Genomic DNA, 21,900 nt, shown 5'->3' with positions numbered 1-21,900 from the left:
GAATTTCTGTCCAATCGTAACAAAGATACGCTACTTATACTGAGTCTGATAAAACATGTATGATGCTATAAACGTTTACAAACTACAGACTCCAGTTATTTATCACAATTGATGAACCAGACAACAATCGTTTTCAATCTGTACTTTGAATAATCCTAAATGTCTGACAGCTCACCGACTGTTCATACATCTTTGGCTGCCATCTAATGGATAGAATGAGCAATCTGGTTTCAGCTCATGAAGCAGTTTGGCAAACACAACAGAAAATTCAATCACAAATTTATTTACTACATGCATTTACATGGTATTACAGGGTATTTTTTTATACTTTGACATGAAGCTTTGAAAATGTAATGATAAAATGGGCTAAAAAGAAAAAGTAGTGATATTAAAGTACTCAAGTTTTAGTGTTATGGCATTTTCTCATGACGAATAGTGCTAAAATTAGAAATGTATTGGCGTGTGTGTATGTGTTTGTGTGTGTGTACTTGCTTGTCAATCATTTCTGGGCTCCATTAGCTAAAAGTTAATATATTATTAATAATACAACAACCCACAAAAATATCAACTATAAAAACAATATGATAAAACACATGAGATAAAAAGGAGCATTGGTAGTAACAAAATGAAGCTATACAGTTACATATAATGCAGTTCTACCAGAGTATTGAAAACAGTCTGGTGCACTGGATAGAGCAAAAGCAGTTCATATATACAGTGCAAAAAGTGCTACAGTGGTTTCATTATGCTAGCTGGTGCGTTATAAATAAGCTAAAATATCACACTATACCCACTGAAGTCATCATAATTATAGTGAAAGCATTGTACAGTTTCTTAATATTATGATAAATTCCATAAACTTTTGTCTGATGGCTGTTTCCTATTTAATATTGATTTTACATTTGAGATACACTACTATGTTGTTTATTTCTGAATACAGACACATATGGAATATGGATTTGAAAACAACTTTTAACAAAAGTAACAAGAGCATGTTGGTGAGAGTAAGTGAAGAATGACTTTAAAACAAGAAAAGATAATAAAAAAGGAAACATCATACAAATCAGTTATACTCACGGTGTTATCACTGCATATTCTTAATTGTATAGGCACAGGAAAAGTATTCAAAACATCCAGAGAAATACACAAAACACTCCAGTGTATAATATCCAATTCTACCTCTGCAGTGTGCATATATAAATGCAACTCCCTCTCAGCTTGATGCCATTAAAATAGAATTTCCATAGCTGAAGCAGCATTTGAGTTGCCTCAGAGCTGAGATGCATCATTTTGAAGAAATGATTGGGCGTGCACCTGAAATGATTTATGCCATTTATTGCTTTGCCAGCATTCTGTCCAGTTAGCAAAAAACAGTGTAAGCTATTCCAGTGTTTCTTGAAATATTGTCAGTGTTGGACTTGTTGCATTTCCACTATCAGATGCTAAGAGCTGTCAGTGTTTCTACATTTACATTTCCAGTGATTTGTTTACTTATCCAGTCTTATCTTCCAGTGAATCTGCTGAAATTAGTATGACTTCATTCTAGGAACGATAATAAGGCTTTCTGTGTGATAGTATACATATGCATGCACATTTATTGTAACAGTTTGATGTTTAATTCAATGTCACAATTGAGAAGGAAAGACTGCACAGCATTTCCTTCTCTGTGCAGTGTTTAGTCAGATGTTGCATGAGGAGACAGCAGACAGTCGAGTCGACTGCAGCAGCCTCAAACACAATGCTCCACTGTAGAGACCCAGGATTTGCCAGTGTGCACTACTGAGGTACATATTCAGTGCAAGTTGCAACCATTCACTGAAGCCTTCAGCAGAAGTCGATGATATTCTCTCCAGTGTATAAAACATGTTTTTGTTTTCAGTTGACACTGGTTTCAGTGTACATACAGATTCATTGAATTTAAAAAAGCGACAAAAATGTGTGCAGAGTCAACTAAAGAATCTTAGCCTGGACTTCATTTAGAAACTTGAATTCTGTTAAAAAGTAAGTATGGCTTGTATTGAGTATAGACTTGGTGATCATCAATTAAATGAGTTTAAAACTCATGGACTCAATTAACAGTGACACAACATAGTCGTCAATTACAGTGATCTAAAACATTTTCAGTGACAGAAAAAAAATCCAGTGACCACAGCAAAAAGAGATGCATAGACATGTGGAGGGGATTGCAGTAGGGACAGTGGTATATAGCTTGTTCTGTATGAATATCTTTAAAAAAGAATGTACATTAATGAGACAAAACTGTATCCCATCACAACAGCGTACAAATGGAACCACAAAGGGAAAATGTGATGTGTTGTAACGGCCCTGGGACACATCGTCTTCCTTCTCACACACAGCTGCTTCGAATGAGAAAATGGTAGTCAGAGTATGATGAGGTTTCTCCTTCAGTGGCACAGCTCACTTCACTCTGTCAACGGAAAGCAAGAGGAGATAAAAGTCATTGGCAGCAATTGACAACAGAGGAACCACGCAGCATCTACAGCATCAGAAAGCATCTCATACTTTGGAGGCCAAGTTTACTCACAGACAGAGAGACACGGAAGTGATAGGTGATGTCCTGGAAGGACAACAAGGGCACCGACCACAGGTGATGAGTCCCCTAAGAGAAAAGTATAAGGAATATATTGAGTCCCTAAGTTATTTGCTGAAAGTCACGCTTGGGAAAATAAGTTTTGATGAATAATAATTCTACTTTCACATTCTTGTAGTGGTACAAAATGACCAAAAAGAAGGAAATATGTTTTGTTTATAAGATGGATCACGATCAACATTATGTACCTTTGTTGGTGAACTCTGTCCACCATAGAGCTCTGTCTCTGTGTGGTTGGGGCATAAACGTCCCTTGGTGGCTCCACATTGTCGTACCCAAACGCTGTTCGTGGACCTGCAATAATTAATTATGCTTTATCTGGGGACTACAGTTGAAAGGTTGTTTTTTGTATTTTGGATCTGGTAAACCTCTTTGGACATTATTAGGGATTTACTGCAGTTGCATTGCATTGCATTGCATGTATATAGTGTGGTGTTTGTATACTCACATCATGTGCAAAGTGATATGTGATTTGGAGGAATTTCTGTTTCCATGGAGTGATACTGTGTAGCTAGAGTCGACATAAATAGAATCAGCATTACGCACGAAGACTTGAATTCAAAGTTTAATTGTGTAAAAGGTAAACATACAGAGAAGTGACAAGAGAAGGAAAGACTGCATTTTTAATTTGTCACCCATAATGTCAACTCAAGACCAGTGCAACTTTTAAATATATACCTGCAGCTTTCAGGTGTGGAGCAATTTTGTGCTGAGATCTCTTGGTTTGTCTCCACGATATGTAGACTAGTCAGAGAGGGAGCTGACCTTCCTCCTGCAAAAGGAAGAAAAGCTGCACTGTGAGCGCCAAATCCATACTGTAGCATTCCGTTGTACAGTATGTAGATAAGCTTTGTTTGCTGTTGTCAAACACATGACTTTACTGTATTTCCATACTGCATATTATATGGGTGAAGAAAGTGCCGTGTCTGGGCCGTGTTTGTGGATTTACCCTTTGTGTGTAGGCTGCGCTGTCTGCGTGGCACAGGCGGCTGACCTGGAGACAGACGGTTAGTAGCTCCCATTTCGCCCAGGTCTGTGGTTGCTGGCCTTTTGGACTTGGCAAAGTATAAAGGTGCTGAGGTGTGACTTAGACGGTTTCTGCGGCTGTCTTTGTCCATTGGTCTGGACTTGGCCTTCTTATTAATGGGTCCTGGTGTGGGAATCGGGTTGCCTAAATCTAGAGAAGGAAGACAATTAACCTGCTTTGAAGACAAATGTGCACAACAGGAAAACATATCATGTCTATTTACTTACCTGGTGTGGATTGGTTGTTACTCAATGTCACAACTGTAGCTGATTGGTTGTTTATGGCTGTCGTTGAACAGCAAGCTGCAGGATTTGTGAGAAATGAAATAAAAAGATCAGATCTATGTAAAATATGCTTACATTGTCTATGCCCTGAGGGAGCTTGGTTATTACTGTGCTTTTCAAAACTCCACTCACCTGGTGCAGGGGTGCTGGACAATGGAGTATATGAACCTTTGCGTGAGGATCCCAGTGCAGCTCTGGACCTGCACCAAGCAGATAGCAGTACAGGAGGTCAAGAGCATGCTTTAGGTCAAATAATGATGCACTTAAAACCGAGTTGATTTTATAGTGTTTAGATACGTGACTCATGATCTCCTTTCAGACAAGAAAAAAGAAACACCCAACTAAGCAATCATAGATAAGACAGAAAGAGTAGATCAGAAAATGAAACAAGGAAGTAGCAAGAAAGGCAGGTGTTGAACACGTACCATGGGCAGACAGGTGGACAGAAAGTAACAGAGGCAGTGAAGATGGGCATCCAAGAGATGTAGAGAACACAGGAAGGAACATAGCTACAGAAAGCAGGAACAGATTATATAGATAGAAGTTAAGGAAGAAGAGGAAAATTGATTTCTTTCACTTTAAAGCTTAAGTGTCTTTCTCCCTTAAAGGCACATACCCATCTTTCTCTGTGACGTCTCCTCTATGGTGAAGAGTCAACACATAAAGGACGGACATGGAAATGACACTGTTGGGAGACAAATAAAGATCATGGCACTGCTGCACGCAGATGAAGCAGATTTTTTCATTTACCCACCACTCCCTCCCAAAACACATTTTGTTCAGTCTAACCTGAAGGCCATGACAATGACCAGTGCCAGGATGGTTCCCTGCATGAACCTCTGGCTGATGCAGCCTTGATCTGGAGCCGAATTCTGCAATAAAGAAACACAGATTACATTAAAGTTGTAAATCCTGCTGTTCGCTTATAACACTGGTAAAATACATCATTATCATTACAGACCTTGCTTCCAGGTTTGACTGTCTTCTTCCTCAGTGGGCCACTTCCTGTTCTGCTGAAATAACTCCCTGATTGGCTACATGGACAACAAAAACAAAAGTAATCTATGAATTATTTTCTAATCATACAAGATTATCTCTGTCAATGTGTAACACCTGCATTGAAGCCCAAATTTGAAGCGACTTCTGCTCATTGCTCTCACCTGACAGTGCCTCCACTCACAGTGCTCTTCATGCTGTCGAGACGACGCAGCTTGGCCAGTTTGCGGCTCCAGCGCTCCAGTTCGTCTATACGAGTCTCCAAGTTGTCTGTCAGCTTACACAGCTCCTTCACCGCTCCCACGTTCTCCATGAAGATACGGTCCTTTGAAATACGAGGGAGAGCTGTGAGTGTGTATGAAAGTGATGTCTGTGTGCGCTGTTTGTTGATGTGTTTTCATTACCTTGTTGACCACTAACAGCTTGGGGATAGTTTCTCCATTGGCGAACACCACATCACCCCCCTCCTTCACTGCTTCAGGCAAGATTTGCTGAACGTCTTGAGCGATCACTCCTGCAGGAGGATATAACAGATGCTGAAGTGAATACGAGCAGCGAAAGCATGACGGATGCACAGATACAGGACACGCTGGCATAACAATGGACATTGAGTAAAAGACTCAATTAAGATCAAATATTTAAGGTATCATCTCGAAGATTTTCATTTAAATGAATGTCTGTTAAGTCACTATCTTATACCAAATGAGGTTAACACAACTGAGCCTATGGCCCACGGATGAAAGCCCTGCAGTATTACGAACTGTATGTCTGTGGCGACATTCCCGGGAAAAGTCACAAGTGACAATCTCTGGGAAATTAAATCACCGCTTATCATCATAGGTGCCGCCAAAGAGATCTTTGAGCTGTAACATGTGACATTACGACAATAACATGATGTATAGTGTACAAAGAAATGGAGATGATGGAGGCAAACATTTAATTGTGTTATTTATGAAGTTGTTACCAGTCTCTGCAGTTCTCTCTATGCCCACGGTGGCAGCAAACTCAGGCTTGTATTGATAATGGACCAGCCTCATCTGAGAAATCCGTTTCAAATTGCCTGTAGTGTCGACCTACACACAGACAGAATGACAATGATGTCCATGCAGATGGTATGATAACACAATGTTCATGTTGCAGATGAAAATGCTTGGATCAAGTACAATGAAAAGACAAAACTTAGAGTTAAACTGCACAGTCAGCTGTGCTGAGCATTGGCATTTGGATGATGATACATGATGACAAGCACACGAGGCACACAATGACACACTGACAGTTTGGAAACACACCCACAGCACTAAATGCCCAAACACACACATATACATACACACTGAGTGTCATCCTGACCTCCTGGACATTTTCTTTGGCCCTGATGTCAGATGGGTGTACCACTGAGCCCATGACCTTCAGGTTGCCATGAACAACAAGGGCTTCGTCCGGCCGGTCGGTGTTGATGCCGACTCTCCCGTGGTGGTAGACTGAGTCTGGCAGTTGGCCACGCTGCCACAGCACCTCGTTGTCACTTTCAAACTGGCCTGGGTTGGATGCCTGTAACAGAGAGACAAAGGAGACGGTGCACAGACTAAAAGACTTTCTAAAAGATATGTCAAGAAAAGATCCAAATAATTATAGTATATAAATATTATCATTATTTGGAATAGTTCGACATTCTCAGAGAATTTGAATAATACTCTTCCAGACAAGTAGCAGAGACTGCACTGCTCTGCACTGCTCCCAGTTAAGAATTGGTCTAACACATAACGCCCCGTAAGACAAGTGAGCATTAAAGGTGCTGGTAAGCAGAATTTGTTGATTTTGTTTTGTTGGACAGAGACGAGAAAGCAAATAGGGTTATTACCCAAAATATGGCTTGTGTAAATTCCTTAAACACAAGCCTAAAATCTAAAGGCTTGACCTTACATTACACCTTAAAACTTAGTCAGTGTTTATATTTACTCAATAATCACAATTATTCACAAAATTGTGGTCTCATGTCAGCCATATGGCTTAAAGTAAATAATTGTGTAGCTCTAATGCTTCTTTTGTTCATGCAGTTAACTTTACACTGTAATTCCATGTTTTACACATCTGGAGTAAGAACAATGCCATTGCTGTCCAGTGAAAACCATTTATCTCCATCTTTCTTTCTTTTGATCAACTGAAAATGATCTTAAACATGGTTGTTTTTCTGCTCACAAAAGGTTGAAGTTTGGTAGATACACGGTTTTCACAACACAGCTTACTGTGTATATTGGAGCATACAGTAACAGTAGGTGTGCTGGGAATTACAGCTATGGAGATAAAAAGAGGAAAGACAGGCAATGGAGAAGATGTTGAGATACATTCACAAGGGATATGATTGTTGTAGGAGGTAGACAGACATGGCCAGACGTTACCCTGACGATGATCCTCTCAGACGCTTGAGCAGCCACAGTGTAGCTCTGACTGTGGGACTGAGCTTGCAGCGCTACCACCAACATGAAATACCTGCGAGGACAAAAACATCAGGAGTAGATGTGAGTACTGGAGCTTTGACAGGATCAATATGATCATGTTTACATGTGATGGCACGTCTTTCACCTCTGGTCAGGGTTTGGTTTGCCCTTCTTTCTCATGTTATTTGCTGTGGTCTCGCTGAAGTGGAGCCGCCCCACTGTGACCTTTGTGACCTGCTCTGAGGGCAGGGTGACACTGGGAGAGAAAAAAAAATCAATTATGAAAAAATTCTCCTTCTGCAGGTCTATACGGATTCGGGAACCTGTCCTTTAAAGTGTTCAGACTCACAGCACTGGCTTAAAGGGTCTCTTGCTGCGGTCAGACTGTGACTGCTCCACACTGATAGACTGATTCACTGCCTCCACCTGGCAATGAAGAGAGACATAAATTATAAACTAAATGCCGTAGAGCTAATTATCTGTCAAGATGATGTCAGGTTCACTATTTTGCCTCTGCGCACCTTTACTCCGTTGAGTTTGAGATAGAAGCAGTCGATGGGCTGCAGGCCGTCACTTGTCTTGATGTACTTGGGATCTCCCAGCATGCCTACATATACTGTGACCTGGAAATGATTCTTCTTCTGGCAAACGAAAGCATCATCAGCCAAGGAGAAGTTGAAGCCCTTGTCAGCATCAACACGGTAGGTTGGCATTGGACTAAAGACAGGAAAAGAGATTGTGACACATGAATAATGTGAATAAGAAGCTTGCATTTGTTGTTAGAAAAGTGGAAAAACTGCTGCATAATGCAGAGTTCTAAACCATCACCAGGGGGAGACTCTTGACTATATCACAGGGGGCTTCCATATGATTTTAGGTCCAAGCCCTCAGAGAATACACAAGTGGATGGAGCATATTTAGTGCATGTAAGTTGGTAAATAAAAGGACAATATTTCATAATCTATGTGAGGAGCTAAGATGGAGATGGGGACTGACACCACAACTATTTTCTTGTAATGCTAAAAAAAAGTCACTTTTAAATGTTTCTTCATCGTTAGAGACCCCTGCATCTCAGTTTTGCCATTTGTTTTGCCATTACTTTATGACACTGAGGACTGAGATTGTCTGAAAGACTTAATAAATCTAATTTAAAACCAATGAAAACCTGCTGTGCCTTGACGTAGGTGTAGTGTGATGAAAGTTGTGATGAGCAACCAGCTGGTTTTGATATCATATCTGAAAGCTTTTGTGAGTTCATTTTAACCTTCCTCCCTATCTATACTTTTTTTTTATTTTGGCACTGCAAAAGCACAAGTAGGTGTACACTAATTTCTCCCTTTACCCCCTCCTAACGTTGTCTTTCTAAGCCGAAACCCTGCACTCGTTCACTCCCCCGCACAGCTCACCTCTGAGGAATTTGTAGGGCTTTGCAACCCTGCTATTCCTTTGGCACTCCCGCTGTATACTTTGTTGAATTATTATTTGACCAATTATAACTTCTTTCATTTTTGGTTCTCTGCAGAGTGCTTTCAGCTTTTTTCTTCTCCCAAAATAAAGACCTCAAGACAGTACAGATATGCCAAAATAAATTCCACCCACAGCTCTTTGCAGTTAACGTCATACAGTGGTGTCCACTTGTTCTGCTGGTGGGGCTGCCACTTGATGCACTGATAGTTTGGGTCCAGGTAGGAGTTGTCTGCATCCTGCATTAAACCTGTAACAAACAGATCAGCAATTAAAACGAGTCAGTGGAATGCTCAGAATGTCTGCAAATGTTCTGTAAAGTGTTTATCTGTGCAAAAGTTAAAGAGTAAGCGCAGGTGAGCATCAGGTAGAGAAGGTGAGGAAGAGAAGAAAGATGCCTGCCTACCTGGTTCTTGTTTGATGATACCTGTGAGGATTTGGCAATTGATGGTGCTGTTGGGAGATTCAGAGTGCTTCCTCTTCTTAGCCTGGTGAGCGGGGATGCTGCTGTGTGAGGAAATGGAAACACCGTCAAAAGTTGCACATATTTCTGCTCCTTTCCATCATTCCTTGTGCTGGACAGCACAACCCTCCTTCTCTCCCTCCAGTATAACTCACTCCTGCCCCTGAGGATGCTGCAGTAGCTGATGTAGCATCTGAGTCTGCTGCATGTCTCCACTTCCGCTTGTAGCTGCACCAATGGAATACTGTGATATCATGGGCTCAGGCTTCAGGTACATGTCCCGATGCATGCTGGGATAGTGCCCGTGTGGTGGAAGGGGTGGCGTTGGAGTCATGTGACACATGTTCTCTGGTGTCATGGTCCTGATCATGTGAGGATCTAAAAGACACAACGAGGAAGGAGCATAATATCTACACAATTTTTCTAAATACACTTGATCACACACAGGCTGCAGCTTTTTTTCTCCTCAAGATTGATCTTTCTGTCTGCATTTCAGACTGCAGTTTATTCTACTTCCCTCTAAACTTAACAAAATGTTTTCCATCGTTTCAAACTGGAGAACTGGAGGGATGCCCATCAGATAACACTCTTCCACACCTTTTTACTAATGGGCGAGAACAACACAGGTGTGAGTGGCAAGAAGTACATGACTTTGATTACCTTTGGTGTTCAACTTGTATGTTGAAACAAGCCAAACATACTCTGGTTCATTCTTTGTAGAGACACTTGAAATCAAAGCTGAGTTCAGAAATTTTATGTAGTTGATAAAATCAATTTTCCAGACAAATGATGTAAACTGTTGATTAGAAATGACAGATACAAGTTGCATTTAATATATTGATTGGTTTACACATGAACTTGTTCCTGTCTTTACTCTCTGTTCAAATACAAAGTGATGAGTAACAGATATTGATTTGACCACATATGTGACCCACATACACCTTGAATGAATCAGGGGCTTTCTCTAACTCTGTGTCTGAATACAGTCTACGGATTAAAGCACCATGTCTGTCTGTTATATGTTCTCTTTTGTGTGTGCTGTTTGTCAAATTCTTTCCACACATTTTTGAGAAAATAAAGAGGTTCAGGAGAAAAAAATTTGTCACTTACCATTCACCTGCTGAGGAGAGTACGGCTCTGAGCTGGAGTCTGGAGGGGACTCAGGTAGTGTCCTAAAAAACACAAGGCAGTAGATGTTATATTCACAAAAACAGTAACATTTGACTTTCAAATCGTAAAAATCCTTAAAGAAATACCATGCTTGAAGTCGGGAAGACCTCCCTCATATTTCCTTCTTATTTTCTAAACTGCCATTATATTAAATGGAGAAACTCTCCTTTGGGATCAGAGTGTACACGTTCTTTACACAAGATTGTGTGCGTCAGGATTTTTTTGCAGGATGTAATTTGACTCTTGCGCTCTGTCTGTTATCAGTCTCCGTCTCCCTCCCCCTCTTGACCAGCTAGTGTTTTACTTGTACAAATGAAGCTAAATCTTGTATTGATTAAAGAATGAGGCCATAGTAGGGTGTGTATGGTTTCATTGCATGCTTTAAAAAAATACAGTGTAATTTGCTGCAACTTCTGCCTGATTTCATGTTTAAAAGGAGAGTTGTGGGAGAATCTTGACCATCTCTTGAACATACCTAGGTACCAGCTCATTCTATACTTTATTCTTTTTGTACCTCCATCCATCTACCTCTGTGGTATTGTGCTTACCCTGGAGCGTAGTGGCCCCTGTGCTCAGGCTTGACGTGTGCCTGCTGTTGCTGCGGCTGGTGTTGGTGTTGCTGCTGCTGCTGCTGCTGCTGCTGCTGTCCCAGGCAGAGGTAGTTGTGTCGGAGGCCCAGGGATGGACCTGGGGGGTAGGCGTTCTGACAGTTAGGAGGCCCAGGCGGAGGGGCTCCTTGGCGCAGTGGAATAGGAGGGCTCACACCACACACCAACCCCCCAGAGGAGGACACTCCTGCCTGGGGAGATGAGTAATTTGGTCCTGGGGTGCTGTGGACCTCGGAGAAACAGCTGGGCGAAAGAAGAAGAAAAAAGGGATTAGCCTTATCTGAAAAAACAAATTCCTTTGTAACAACATGATCTGATTCGGTTGGTGCATGTTGTTTTGACGTTGCTGGGTTGGTTTGGAGTCCCTACTGACATGTCAGTGCTATCGTCCTCCTTGCTGATGTACTCTTCCAGGATACTGGTGTCAATGTTGGCTGGCTCCAGAGAACTGATAATATCATGACCTGTGGTGAAGGGAGGGTCGGGAACACAGACGGGAGATGGAGAGCATCTGGGAATTAGCAATGGGAATCTCTCAGCAACAATAGCTCTAGATTTCAACACTAGCTTGTAAGACAATCTATCTATCAAATAACATATTATTAATTAATTATTTTTTTTTTATCATTTATAGCTTTTCTGCATACACATAATTAAGGTGATGTAAAAAAAAAAAGAGCTGTATTTGATTTCTGAGAATTTGAAGATTAAGGATACAGGAGTGACCAACAATCTAAATATGTGTTAGTATAGTCAACATTACAGATCACATACTGATGATTCAGTGTGTCTAATTGCTGACACATATAGACTGGAATGGTTCTGGTTGAAAGTTACTATATTATACCTCAGCTGCCTTTCCCCATAAAAAAAAGAACCACAGTTAATAACAGAATTAATAACAATCATAAATTAGTAACAGAGATACTAAACTTTTGTCTCAATTTTCTTTGTTCACTACAATTGACATATATCATAAAGACAAACAAAATCTTAAAGACTTTATCAAGTGTGGCGCAATTTTAAATAGTTTTATAATAATGATATAGCATATATATTAGTTATTTCATAATTGTTCCCTAATTCCCTCTTACTTCACCCCAGGGTCATTTTCACCCTTTGATAGCCAAAGCCTCACAAATCCCAAACACATGACCCCACTTAATCTTTAAAACACCAACATGCAGAACAAGGACTTGCTTATGCATATATTTAGAAAAGAGTAAATCACTTTATATAAACAGACTTTTCCTATTGCTTCCATTCAACGTAACTGTTACATGAGAGAAAAATGGATTTTCTTTACAGCTGTCACTAGTTGTCCCAGACTGCAGATGCTGAAACAGAGTGAGTGAGGGAGGAGAAGGGGTAGTAGGAGGGGGTGACGCAGAGGGTAAGGATCTGGTATATAGTGGGTGGGCAGGCAACCCCAGTCTTTATTCCTTTTTCTCTCTCTCTCTTACACACACACACACACACACACACACACACACACACACACACACACACACACTTTCTCTGATAGATTAAGCAGCTACTCAGTTGGGAATGCAAGGAATTTTTTTGTTAGCAATGGAAGAAATTCTCCTTTTCACTCTTTTTTGTATGCCACTAATGCTTCACTCTTCATCAAAAACGCAACTGAATTGTCACAGTTCCTCTCCTAACCCTCTCCACCCATTACTGGTCACCACAAATTATTAAATGGACCATTTAATCTCTGGACTAATATGTCCATTGTCCCATCCACACAGAGTTGATAGCATAAACATAATCAATTTACAACTTTCAATCATTAAATCCACAAACCAAACCACTTGTCTCTAACTAATTAAACCAAAAAAAACCCAAATTGTATTGTTTAACATTGTAGATCCCCACATTGCCATGTTTTTAGAGAAAACTAGCATGTTTGCACTGACTGGCTTTCTTCTCTGTGAAGAAGCAGATGGTTAATGTCTCTTGATACGTGCCAGTGCAAGGGGAGAAAAGCAGGATGGTTCCCCGTAAATAAGATCCAGATGTGCACCCCACCCAAATAGGCAGTAAATTTAAGCTGGCAGGCCTGATAACGAAAAATATAGAGCTGGAGGGAGAGGGGAGGGTAGATAGATGGAGGTTGAGGAGAGCGGGGGCAAGACGGAGAGAAGTTTGATGTTCAAGGATTGAATGATAGAGGGAAAAACCTACAGGGCTGCAATCAAGTGTCCAAGACAAGTCCAAGACCGAGCGCAGTTGAGTTCAAGTCAAGAATGGCAGAAGTTCAAGACCTTGATTCAAAATCAAGTCCTCTCCCAAGACCCATTTGTGTATTTTCAATATTTTTTTAATCTGGCAAAGTAAGACATAGCTATACTTGGAAATAAATTCTGTCAACAGCTCCAAATACAGATGTACTATCAGGCTGAGCCCTTTTAGGGAAATTTGTGATTTTGGTCAAAATACATTGACTTGAGTATACAGCTGGAAATTTAAATATTTGAATTACTTAAATCTGCAATAACAGATTGTTATTTGGCCACTTGGGGGCAGCGGGAACAAATTGTGAACACAAAACGGACATACGAAAACCTTTAAGTTGTCATAGTTTCTTATTTGCACATTTAGAAGTTAGGGAGGAATATCATCATTCATTTGGAGTTGGGTTTCTGTCCACCTGATGAATGTAGGGTCAAAATTCACTTAATTTTAGCTCTGATTTTGGTCTCTACCGACTCTATTTGCAGCACAGATAAACAATAAGGTGAAACTCGCTATGAAGCTCTGTCAAGCCGAGGGGAACTGCAGATTTGAGTGATACTTTTGACAATACCATCGTCACATTGTTTTAACATTGCTATTCGATACATTGTTAAATAAAGAAATATTGATAATATTTTTTTAATATTTCAATGATTGAAGCATGACAAAATGAATGTTTCAGATGCTGATGTTGCACCTTTATATATTTAGGTACATTCATTTTCAGTGGAGCAACAGTAAAATTTACACTTAACGGTTAACAATTTCTGCAAACAGATAAGACCATATTGTGATTGCCCAGTGAAGCACAAAGGCATATGGTAATCTTATTTGTAACCTCATGTATCCACCCGCATGTACCCTATGGTATAGGGCCTGCTGCTGCTATTAATTATACTAGTTATATTACTGAAAAATAGTAAGCTGAAAAAAGCACAGTTAGTTAAGTTGATCCCTGTGTGGAGGCAAAGTTAACATTGAAATGATAAAATGAACATGTGTACAGTTCATAGGGTGAATGAATATCAGACTACACTGTGGAAGTAGGATTTCATTGGTGAGTTAAAATCACATGAGTGCTGAACAGATGTGTTACAAAAAACAAAAAAACTTATAAAAATACATGGCAAACCTACAAAGCAAATTAGTTCTAAGTCTTTCAGAACTTTGCACATGTTCACTGAGAACAGATTCAGTACGTTTGTTGCTTCTTGAAGAAACTTTCGCCGAGGAATGCACCAATCCGATACAGACATCGGGCCGATACTAACTCAAACAGCTAGATTGGATATCAATGAAAATGGGGCTGATCTAATTTATTCAATTATATGTTTACATTGTTATAGATAACAATTTAGATGTATTTCTTGTTACATTTTGTTTTACAAAGTGAGGAAAGCAATGTTTAAGTCAAGCCTGATCCCAGTCACTTCCATTCAGTGAGGCATTCTTCAATTAAACATTGTTATCGGATCATCGGTACTCGGTATCAGGCGATATCCAAAGCTGCCAGGTATTGGTATCGGGACAGAAGTCGGATCAGTGCATCCCTACTTTCACCACTTTTGCACTTTTGAAACAAGTGAGTTTCTGTCTTTACAGTGTGACATGTCACATTTGTAATGATTGAAGGAAAGTTATGGGTCACGCTGTCATTAAATGCTATTCTATTCTGTGTGGGTAAAGAATAATAGAAACATAAATTAAGTCATTGTAACCTGCAAATCACTGAATCAGTTAAGTTTAAATTGCTGTGATCTGGATGTGTAAATTGCCCCGCCCTCCTGTTTTTCTCTGTCCAGCTGTGTTCAACAAGGAACAGTGAAATGATTGTCAGTCCAACTTCGATACAGACTGGCCTTTTGAGAGATTAGGGGCTGAGAGGGGAGTGTGTGTGTGTATGTATGCCTGATAGCATAAGTGTGTTTGTTTGTTTGTGTGTGTGTGAGAGTGTGGTATGCCACCATTTCAATGCCTGGGTTGTCAGCAGAGTAATAATCTAAAATTAACACACACAGAGGACCAAGTGTGTGAGTGAGGATTTGACTTATATCGTCAATCAGATGCACAGCTTTTCATTTTCCTTACATGGTTCTTTTTTTAAAAGTAGTGTATAATGTAATTATCCTACTGTAGAGTTGTGTAAACTATTATTAAGGCCACAGACAGATAAGAAAACAGATTTGAGGGAACATAAAAATTGAACAAAACTAGATTTTAGACTGATGTTTCGAATCCAAATGAGATTTGTAAGCACTCGTGTTAATAATTAAACACCTTCAGAGGAGGAACAAAGTCCATCTGATTATCAAACATTTAGACCTGAATGAACTTGACTGCACACCCACAGCACATATACACACATATAGTACAGACAGTGAATACACTTTCTAAGAGAATTAACATCAATTTACATACTAAACTAATAATTTAAAAAAGTTTTGCAACCACATTAAAACAGATGTTTGTAAAATCACTCAAGTTTTAGAGTTTTATTTAAAGTAAATTAACAGGTATTTCCTGTATATCAATGGACTTTTGGAGATAATTATCACAAAAATTAACTAAAAGTAACCTGACGGATCTTAGTGATGTCAATATAATCAATGTAAACGAGCAAACAATCTCTCAGTTGTTCAAGATGCACACAATACAGGGATTGTGCCTACAATGTACAATTCAACACACATACAGACACAAATAGTAAATAAAAGGAAAGGAAATGTGTCAAATTTACACTAGAAAGTGTTAGAGAGCTCTGACTTTTAGCCTGAGAGTTACAGAGCTTCTCTATTTGTTTACAAGACAGAGTTACTGGTAAAAGAGTAAAGAGCATCACTATGACGCAGACATTATTCAAGAAGTGAATGCAAATAGAAAGCCCCTAATCAGGAAGGAAATAAATCACAGCTAAAGAGAAGCAGAGCGGACAGAGCGACAGAGTACCTGCGCGTAGCCAAAGCATGTTGATGTCCTTGAGATGAAAGCACCTGAAACAGAAGATGAGAAGAACAATTCCTCTCTAATTTTTCACATGTTTCCCTACTCGAGCTGAAAGACTTTCTTCACTAGACCTGAGAGCCACAGATCAGGGTAACAAATGTGTGTGTGTGTGTGTGTGTGTGTGTGTGTGTGTGTGTGTGTGTGTGTGTGTGTGTGTGTGTGTGTGTGTGTGTGTGTGTGTATGTGTGTGCCTGCGTGTGCATGCCTATGTGTAAAAGCATATGTGTGCGAGTGTGTGTGAGAAAGGCTCGGAGAGTGTTATAATGAGGATTATTCCCCAGTCATGAGAAAAGGCTGTACCAGGCTACCACACACAGCCCTTGTCGCACACAAGCACTGGGCGCACCGGCGGACCTGGCTCAGGAGATTACAGGAGTGACAAGGCTGAGACCGGGACACGAAGAGAGGCTGTACAAAAAAAAAAAAACGCTGCTAATGTGAGGTCCAGTTTGAGGGCCAGCACTCGACAGAATTACAGAGCATGGCGGGAGAGAGAGACGATGTAAAAAGATGAAAACATCAAGGAGGAAAATGAATAGGTACAATAAGAAGATGTAGAGCAACACAAAGAAGCAGAAGAAGAGGAAAAATTGACTAATAACCTCAAACTGATAATGCTCAGAATTCAGAATTGAGGCAGTCCAATGAATAATCTCATGTAGATGAATAAAAACGGTGGATTTTCAGACAGAGCAACAATGATAAACACCTGCAGTCATCACGGCTGTTCCATAACAGCCTCTCTTGAAGTTATTACAAACACACACACACACACACACAAACACAAAAAAAGTGAATTAAACTCTTGAAGTCCAGGTCAACCACAAACAACATGCACCGGCTGAGGATTACTCAGTTGGCAGTTAGGACTGATGGGAGAGAGGCACAACAATGAATAATAAAACCTATTCGTAAGCACCGTAAGCCTGGCTGCTCAAAAACAATACATTCCTCAAGCTGCAGTTCACTGCTAAACCTGTAAATCAGAGGAACCGTCCAAACTTTGCTCCGTTTCACACAGGTTTTCCAAGATGGACGACAGCCTTCCCATCCATGATTCACAACTTCTGTGGGAGTGCAGCAGGACTTAATAGGACTTTTGATATAGTAACATGTGTGATGAGTTGTTTATGTTTTAAGGACAATATGGAGTAAGAACATGATTAAATCACCTTTTGACTCAGACGTTTAGAAGGTGAACATGCTCACAGTTTTATTTCTGCCTCATCCAGTTTAATAGCAGTATCTATGTGGTTTTCATCCACATTAGCAGCGTGTCTCTGTGGATGGCAATGTTCACCACTGTCGGTCCAGACTGAGATATTTTGACTAGTTGAAACACAGTTCTCTGCCCACCCTTGGGTCCATTAACCAAAAGGTTTGAAATCCTCTTCAACCAATTATCCTATGAAAATTGTGCTATATATGTGTTTGCCTTATGTCTTTGTCCAGTGTGAATCTAATGAAGACACAGTAGAGTCAAAATGTTAGTCTATTTGCACTAAAGGCTGCAAATCAACCAATCTGCTCCGGCCCCTTCTTCCCCCCTTGGAATATGTTGACAACTATTGGATGGATTGCCATGAAATTTGCCACAAACATTCATGTTCCCCAGAGGATGATTCCTAATGACTTTGATGATTCCCTGACGTTTCCATCTAGTGCCACCATGAGATTAATCATCTTGGAGGCTACTGGATGGATTGTCATAAAAGTATTCATGCTCTCCTGAGGATGAATCCAAACATTTTAAGTGATCATCTAGCGCCACCATTAGGTCAATACTTTGTCCAATACTTTGGTTAATGACCAAATTGCGTTTATGACATTAATGACATTCCCTCAGCCACAACTGTACTTTCTTTTGTGCTAAATTAGCAAATGTTATAATGCCAACATACAATGGTGAACATGGTAAACATTATAGCATTTTAGAATTGTCATTGTGAGTATGTTAGCATTCTGACTACAGCTAAAAACAAATAACTGATTAGTCGACAGGAAATTAAACAGCAGCTACTTGGACAATGGTTAAGAGTCATTTTTTGTAGCAAAACTGCCAAATTACGTTGGTTGCAGCTTCTAAATTGTGAGGATGTACTGGTATCTTTGTCTTATGTGGATGTAATCTGCATATTTTGGGGTTTTGGACTGTTAGTTGGACAAATTGAAGACAATTATGATAGACATTTTATAGACCAAACAATTAATCAAGAAAATGATACGCAGATAAATTAAAAGTGAAAGCAATTGTTAATTGCAGTCCTATTTCTGATGTTAGCGTTTAACGCAAAGCTCTGCTGTTCCTAAGTTCAGCCTTACAGAGCCGCTGCAGTGGCTGTAGATGCTTATTCTAGTTTATATATATATGCAATTTTGTGTCTGCTGGATCCACATTATTTGCAGCGGCAAAAAGTATTTGTGTGCATACGTAATCTTGAGAACACACTACATGAACGATTCAATATCAATGCGTTTTGTCTTCAGGACATGCTCAAAAATGTAGCACAGGCAGTGTGGGTCACCGTTTATTCAAGTGTTTTAGGATGGGGCATTACTTGAAATCAACACAACACAACAGCAACAAATGTCATGATTATTTTATGTGCAAACATGGCTCTGTGCATGTGTGAGCGACTGTTTGTTGTCTAAGTGAGTCAGAGAGGAGAAGGTCAAGATTTGGGGGAGGTTTGTGGTTTAACTGGGTTTCTCTCAACAGGTCAGTCTCTCTCCACCCTGAGTCTGCATTATCTCACCTCCTCACCCTGTCTGCTCACTGTCACTCTAATGGAATCAGAGAGAGAGAGAGAGCGCCTGGGGAAGGCCAAATACTTGAGGAGAAACACCAGTCTCACCTCATTGTGTTTTAACAGCCACCAGGGCTATGCCAGGAATGTACACTGTGCATTAGTGTGAATGTATACATATTTCACTAATCCTATAAAAACACAGTTTAGCAGTGCCAAAATCCATTATAGTGCTGTGCGTGTGTGCTTCTGAGTGAGTGTGTGTCATAAAGATAAAGGGAAAGATGAACACGGACACTAATTATCTAATATATAAAGCTCAAGGCTTACTTTTTGTCACAAATTTAAATTCAAGGACTTTTACCAAAAGGCCTGAGTCCAAGATCTGAGAGAGATATAATATAGAGTTTGGTATCACTACGGTTAGTTAAGAGAAAGAGCAAGTTAACTAAGCATCTAAGGCGGCACCTACTGTATACTTCTCATGGACAAGTTGACATTTTAGTCCAAGCAAAAGTGGCTGAAATAAAGCCAAAGTAAGAACATCGCTCTTACTCCCAAAGCAAGAATGTAAACACACTAAATTCCTGTCAGAGTGGCAAGGAACATCTGACAGTCATAGATGGCTGTGTATATTCAAGTCAACACTTTGTGTATACTATAATCAAGTGTTAAGTCTCTCCACAGATAACTTATTATACATAAACCACAGTATGTGTTTTATGTGCACTTGACTTCTGGAACATTTGACATTAAGTTTCTTAAAGAAAAACAAATTAGTAAGAAGTGAATTCTGTGGCAAGCTGTAAATCACAGAGCAGAGTGAAAAAAACTCTTCAAACAAATGTGACAAAATGTAATTGTCTTGCCCTATATAGATGCAATTTACAGCAGGAATAGGGTTCATGAATATTCTCAAATTGTGATGGATTACTTGAACACAATTCAGTGAAGATCTTCAAGCCACACAACTATAATGTACAGTAGTAAAACAAAAGGTTGGTAAATTAGTGATGTAGCACAGAAGAAACCAACAAACTCTTTTAATATATGTTGAAAAAAAATGTTAAACTCAAATTTGAATAGTTCCAAGTCATAGTATATAATAATCAAATTGATATTATGGGGATAAACATACATTTGTGCTTTTCTGAACTATTTAAGGTTGTTTGCCTTACGATGAGCAACACTACATCACTGGTTGAAATCCCATTGCTCATGTCTGTCTCTAATGCACACATTGTGCCACAGCACCCTTGCAAAACACACCATTTATCTTGACTTGAATTCCTACACCCTTCCAACCCTCAACCCCACCCTCCTCCACCTCATTTTTTCTTAGGATTCCCCGTTTAACTTGATCTGTTACCCATCAGCAGCACGTTTGATCCCCTCACCCGTTAAACCTCCTGCCTTCTTTCATTTTTTGTTGTTTGTTTTTAAGATGGACAGCCAAGAAGAAAAGTTTCAGTGAAAAACAGAATGCAGCGCACATTATGTTTTGGAAACTTTCACCTAAAGCCACACATCAAAAGATCATTTGCAAATATTATAGCGATTATTTGTGTGATGTTAACCACCTACCATACGTAGTGCATCATAAATGCACTGAAGTTAAACTATACATACAATACATTACCTGCATTTGATAAGAGCTGACACTTAAACACATTTAAACTAAAACAAATTATTAAAAGTCAAAGTGGTTGTAAAAGTAACAAAAATCCCACCTTTTAAATTTGACTATCAATTTTCTGCACATTGATTTAATACTAAACTGTATTAATAAACATAATAAAAAATAAGACATTCCTACCTTCAAAAAATCTCTGTAACGCTTCTGTTTCATCTACCACGTCCATCCTAGCAGGTCCCACATACAAAATTCATCCATTAAAGTCTCCCCTTGTCCGAACCAAATCAATTCGGATCGGGGAAACTTTCAAACACACATCGCGGAATCCAGATTATATTCTTAGTGACGATTTCTTGTTTTAGTTCACATAAATCCAACGCTTCATGCGGAGAACGTCTTTCTCCTGTTCAGCAACTTGGCACTGGATTGACGTCTCTCAGCCAAACGCCTCCAGTGACGCTACAACACAGGGCTATAACTTTAAAACTATAGTCGTAGGTGTTTGTTAATTAAGGTGCCAACAAAAATCCATATAAGAACAACGTTGAAAAAATCGCCTTCAGGCGCACCTTCATTTCAGCTACCACAAGCTTCATAATAAACTGGCCAAAAAAAAACGCGTCTGAAGAAAAATCGACAGAAAAATACTTTCCAAAAAAAAAAGAAAGAAAGTGTGAAACGTAAAAGTTGTCTTAACTTGACCAGAAGTCCCTTCTGCTGCTTCTCTTCCTCCTTCGCCTCTCTCTCTCAGACAGGATGTGTGCAGCTCACAGTCGGAGGAGAGCAGCAGGGCAGGTGAGGGATGTGAAGCTGCTGCAAATATCAACGTACCAAAAACAAAGGGTTAACGTAAGGACGCGTGTGTCTGTGATACTCCACATTTGGTTTATAGTTATCTTAAACTGTATCTTTAATTTATGGAACATTGCTATTGAACACATATAAAGGCTGCAGTGATTAATTCGTGGGGTGATTGGTCAGTGAAAGAAAATTGAGTGTTCAACGATTATGACAATCAGACAAATGCCTGAAATTTGCTGGTTCAAGTATTTAAAGTATTAGAGTTTGCTGCTTTTATTTTTCATACAGGTTAAATTAAATTTTAAACATCACTTTGGGGTCTGTGATGGGCATTTTTAATATTCAGCAATCGATAATCTTATCCATATTTAAATTCATTGTTAGTTGCAGACCTAAACCTATATTGCATGAGAC

General features: G+C 39.6%; 1 protein-coding gene across 7 annotated transcripts; it reads right to left on the bottom strand.

The window, feature by feature from the left end:
* Positions 1-262: 262 nt before the first annotated feature.
* Positions 263-21,430, bottom strand: myrf (myelin regulatory factor). Of its 7 annotated transcripts, none has more exons than XM_068723226.1 (27): positions 20,866-21,430; positions 11,432-11,522; positions 10,999-11,301; positions 10,391-10,452; positions 9,436-9,658; positions 9,224-9,324; positions 8,953-9,067; positions 7,875-8,070; positions 7,703-7,779; positions 7,499-7,609; positions 7,300-7,405; positions 6,266-6,466; positions 5,883-5,991; positions 5,323-5,432; positions 5,083-5,243; positions 4,884-4,956; positions 4,712-4,794; positions 4,539-4,607; positions 4,348-4,431; positions 4,055-4,122; positions 3,866-3,940; positions 3,561-3,788; positions 3,290-3,383; positions 3,060-3,122; positions 2,800-2,905; positions 2,546-2,620; positions 263-2,428 (listed from the first exon to the last, which is right to left on the bottom strand). In XM_068723226.1, the coding sequence occupies exons 1-27, from the start codon at positions 20,909-20,911 to the stop codon at positions 2,348-2,350; spliced, it is 3,111 nt and encodes a 1,036-aa protein (XP_068579327.1). In that variant the 5' UTR covers positions 20,912-21,430; the 3' UTR covers positions 263-2,347. The 7 variants fall into 7 exon arrangements, with proteins under 7 accessions (XP_068579327.1, XP_068579328.1, XP_068579330.1 ...); XM_068723227.1 differs by having other exon boundaries at positions 7,315-7,405; XM_068723229.1 differs by having other exon boundaries at positions 9,245-9,324.
* Positions 21,431-21,900: the final 470 nt, after the last annotated feature.

This window comes from Cebidichthys violaceus, unplaced genomic scaffold (assembly GCF_023349555.1).
Source record: "Cebidichthys violaceus isolate CVI_PGR_0920_01 unplaced genomic scaffold, fCebVio1.0.p SCAF_3, whole genome shotgun sequence".
NCBI classification, from domain to species: domain Eukaryota; kingdom Metazoa; phylum Chordata; class Actinopteri; order Perciformes; family Stichaeidae; genus Cebidichthys; species Cebidichthys violaceus.
Note: the sequence above shows the minus strand (reverse complement) of the source record. Positions and strands in the feature narration are given on the sequence as shown.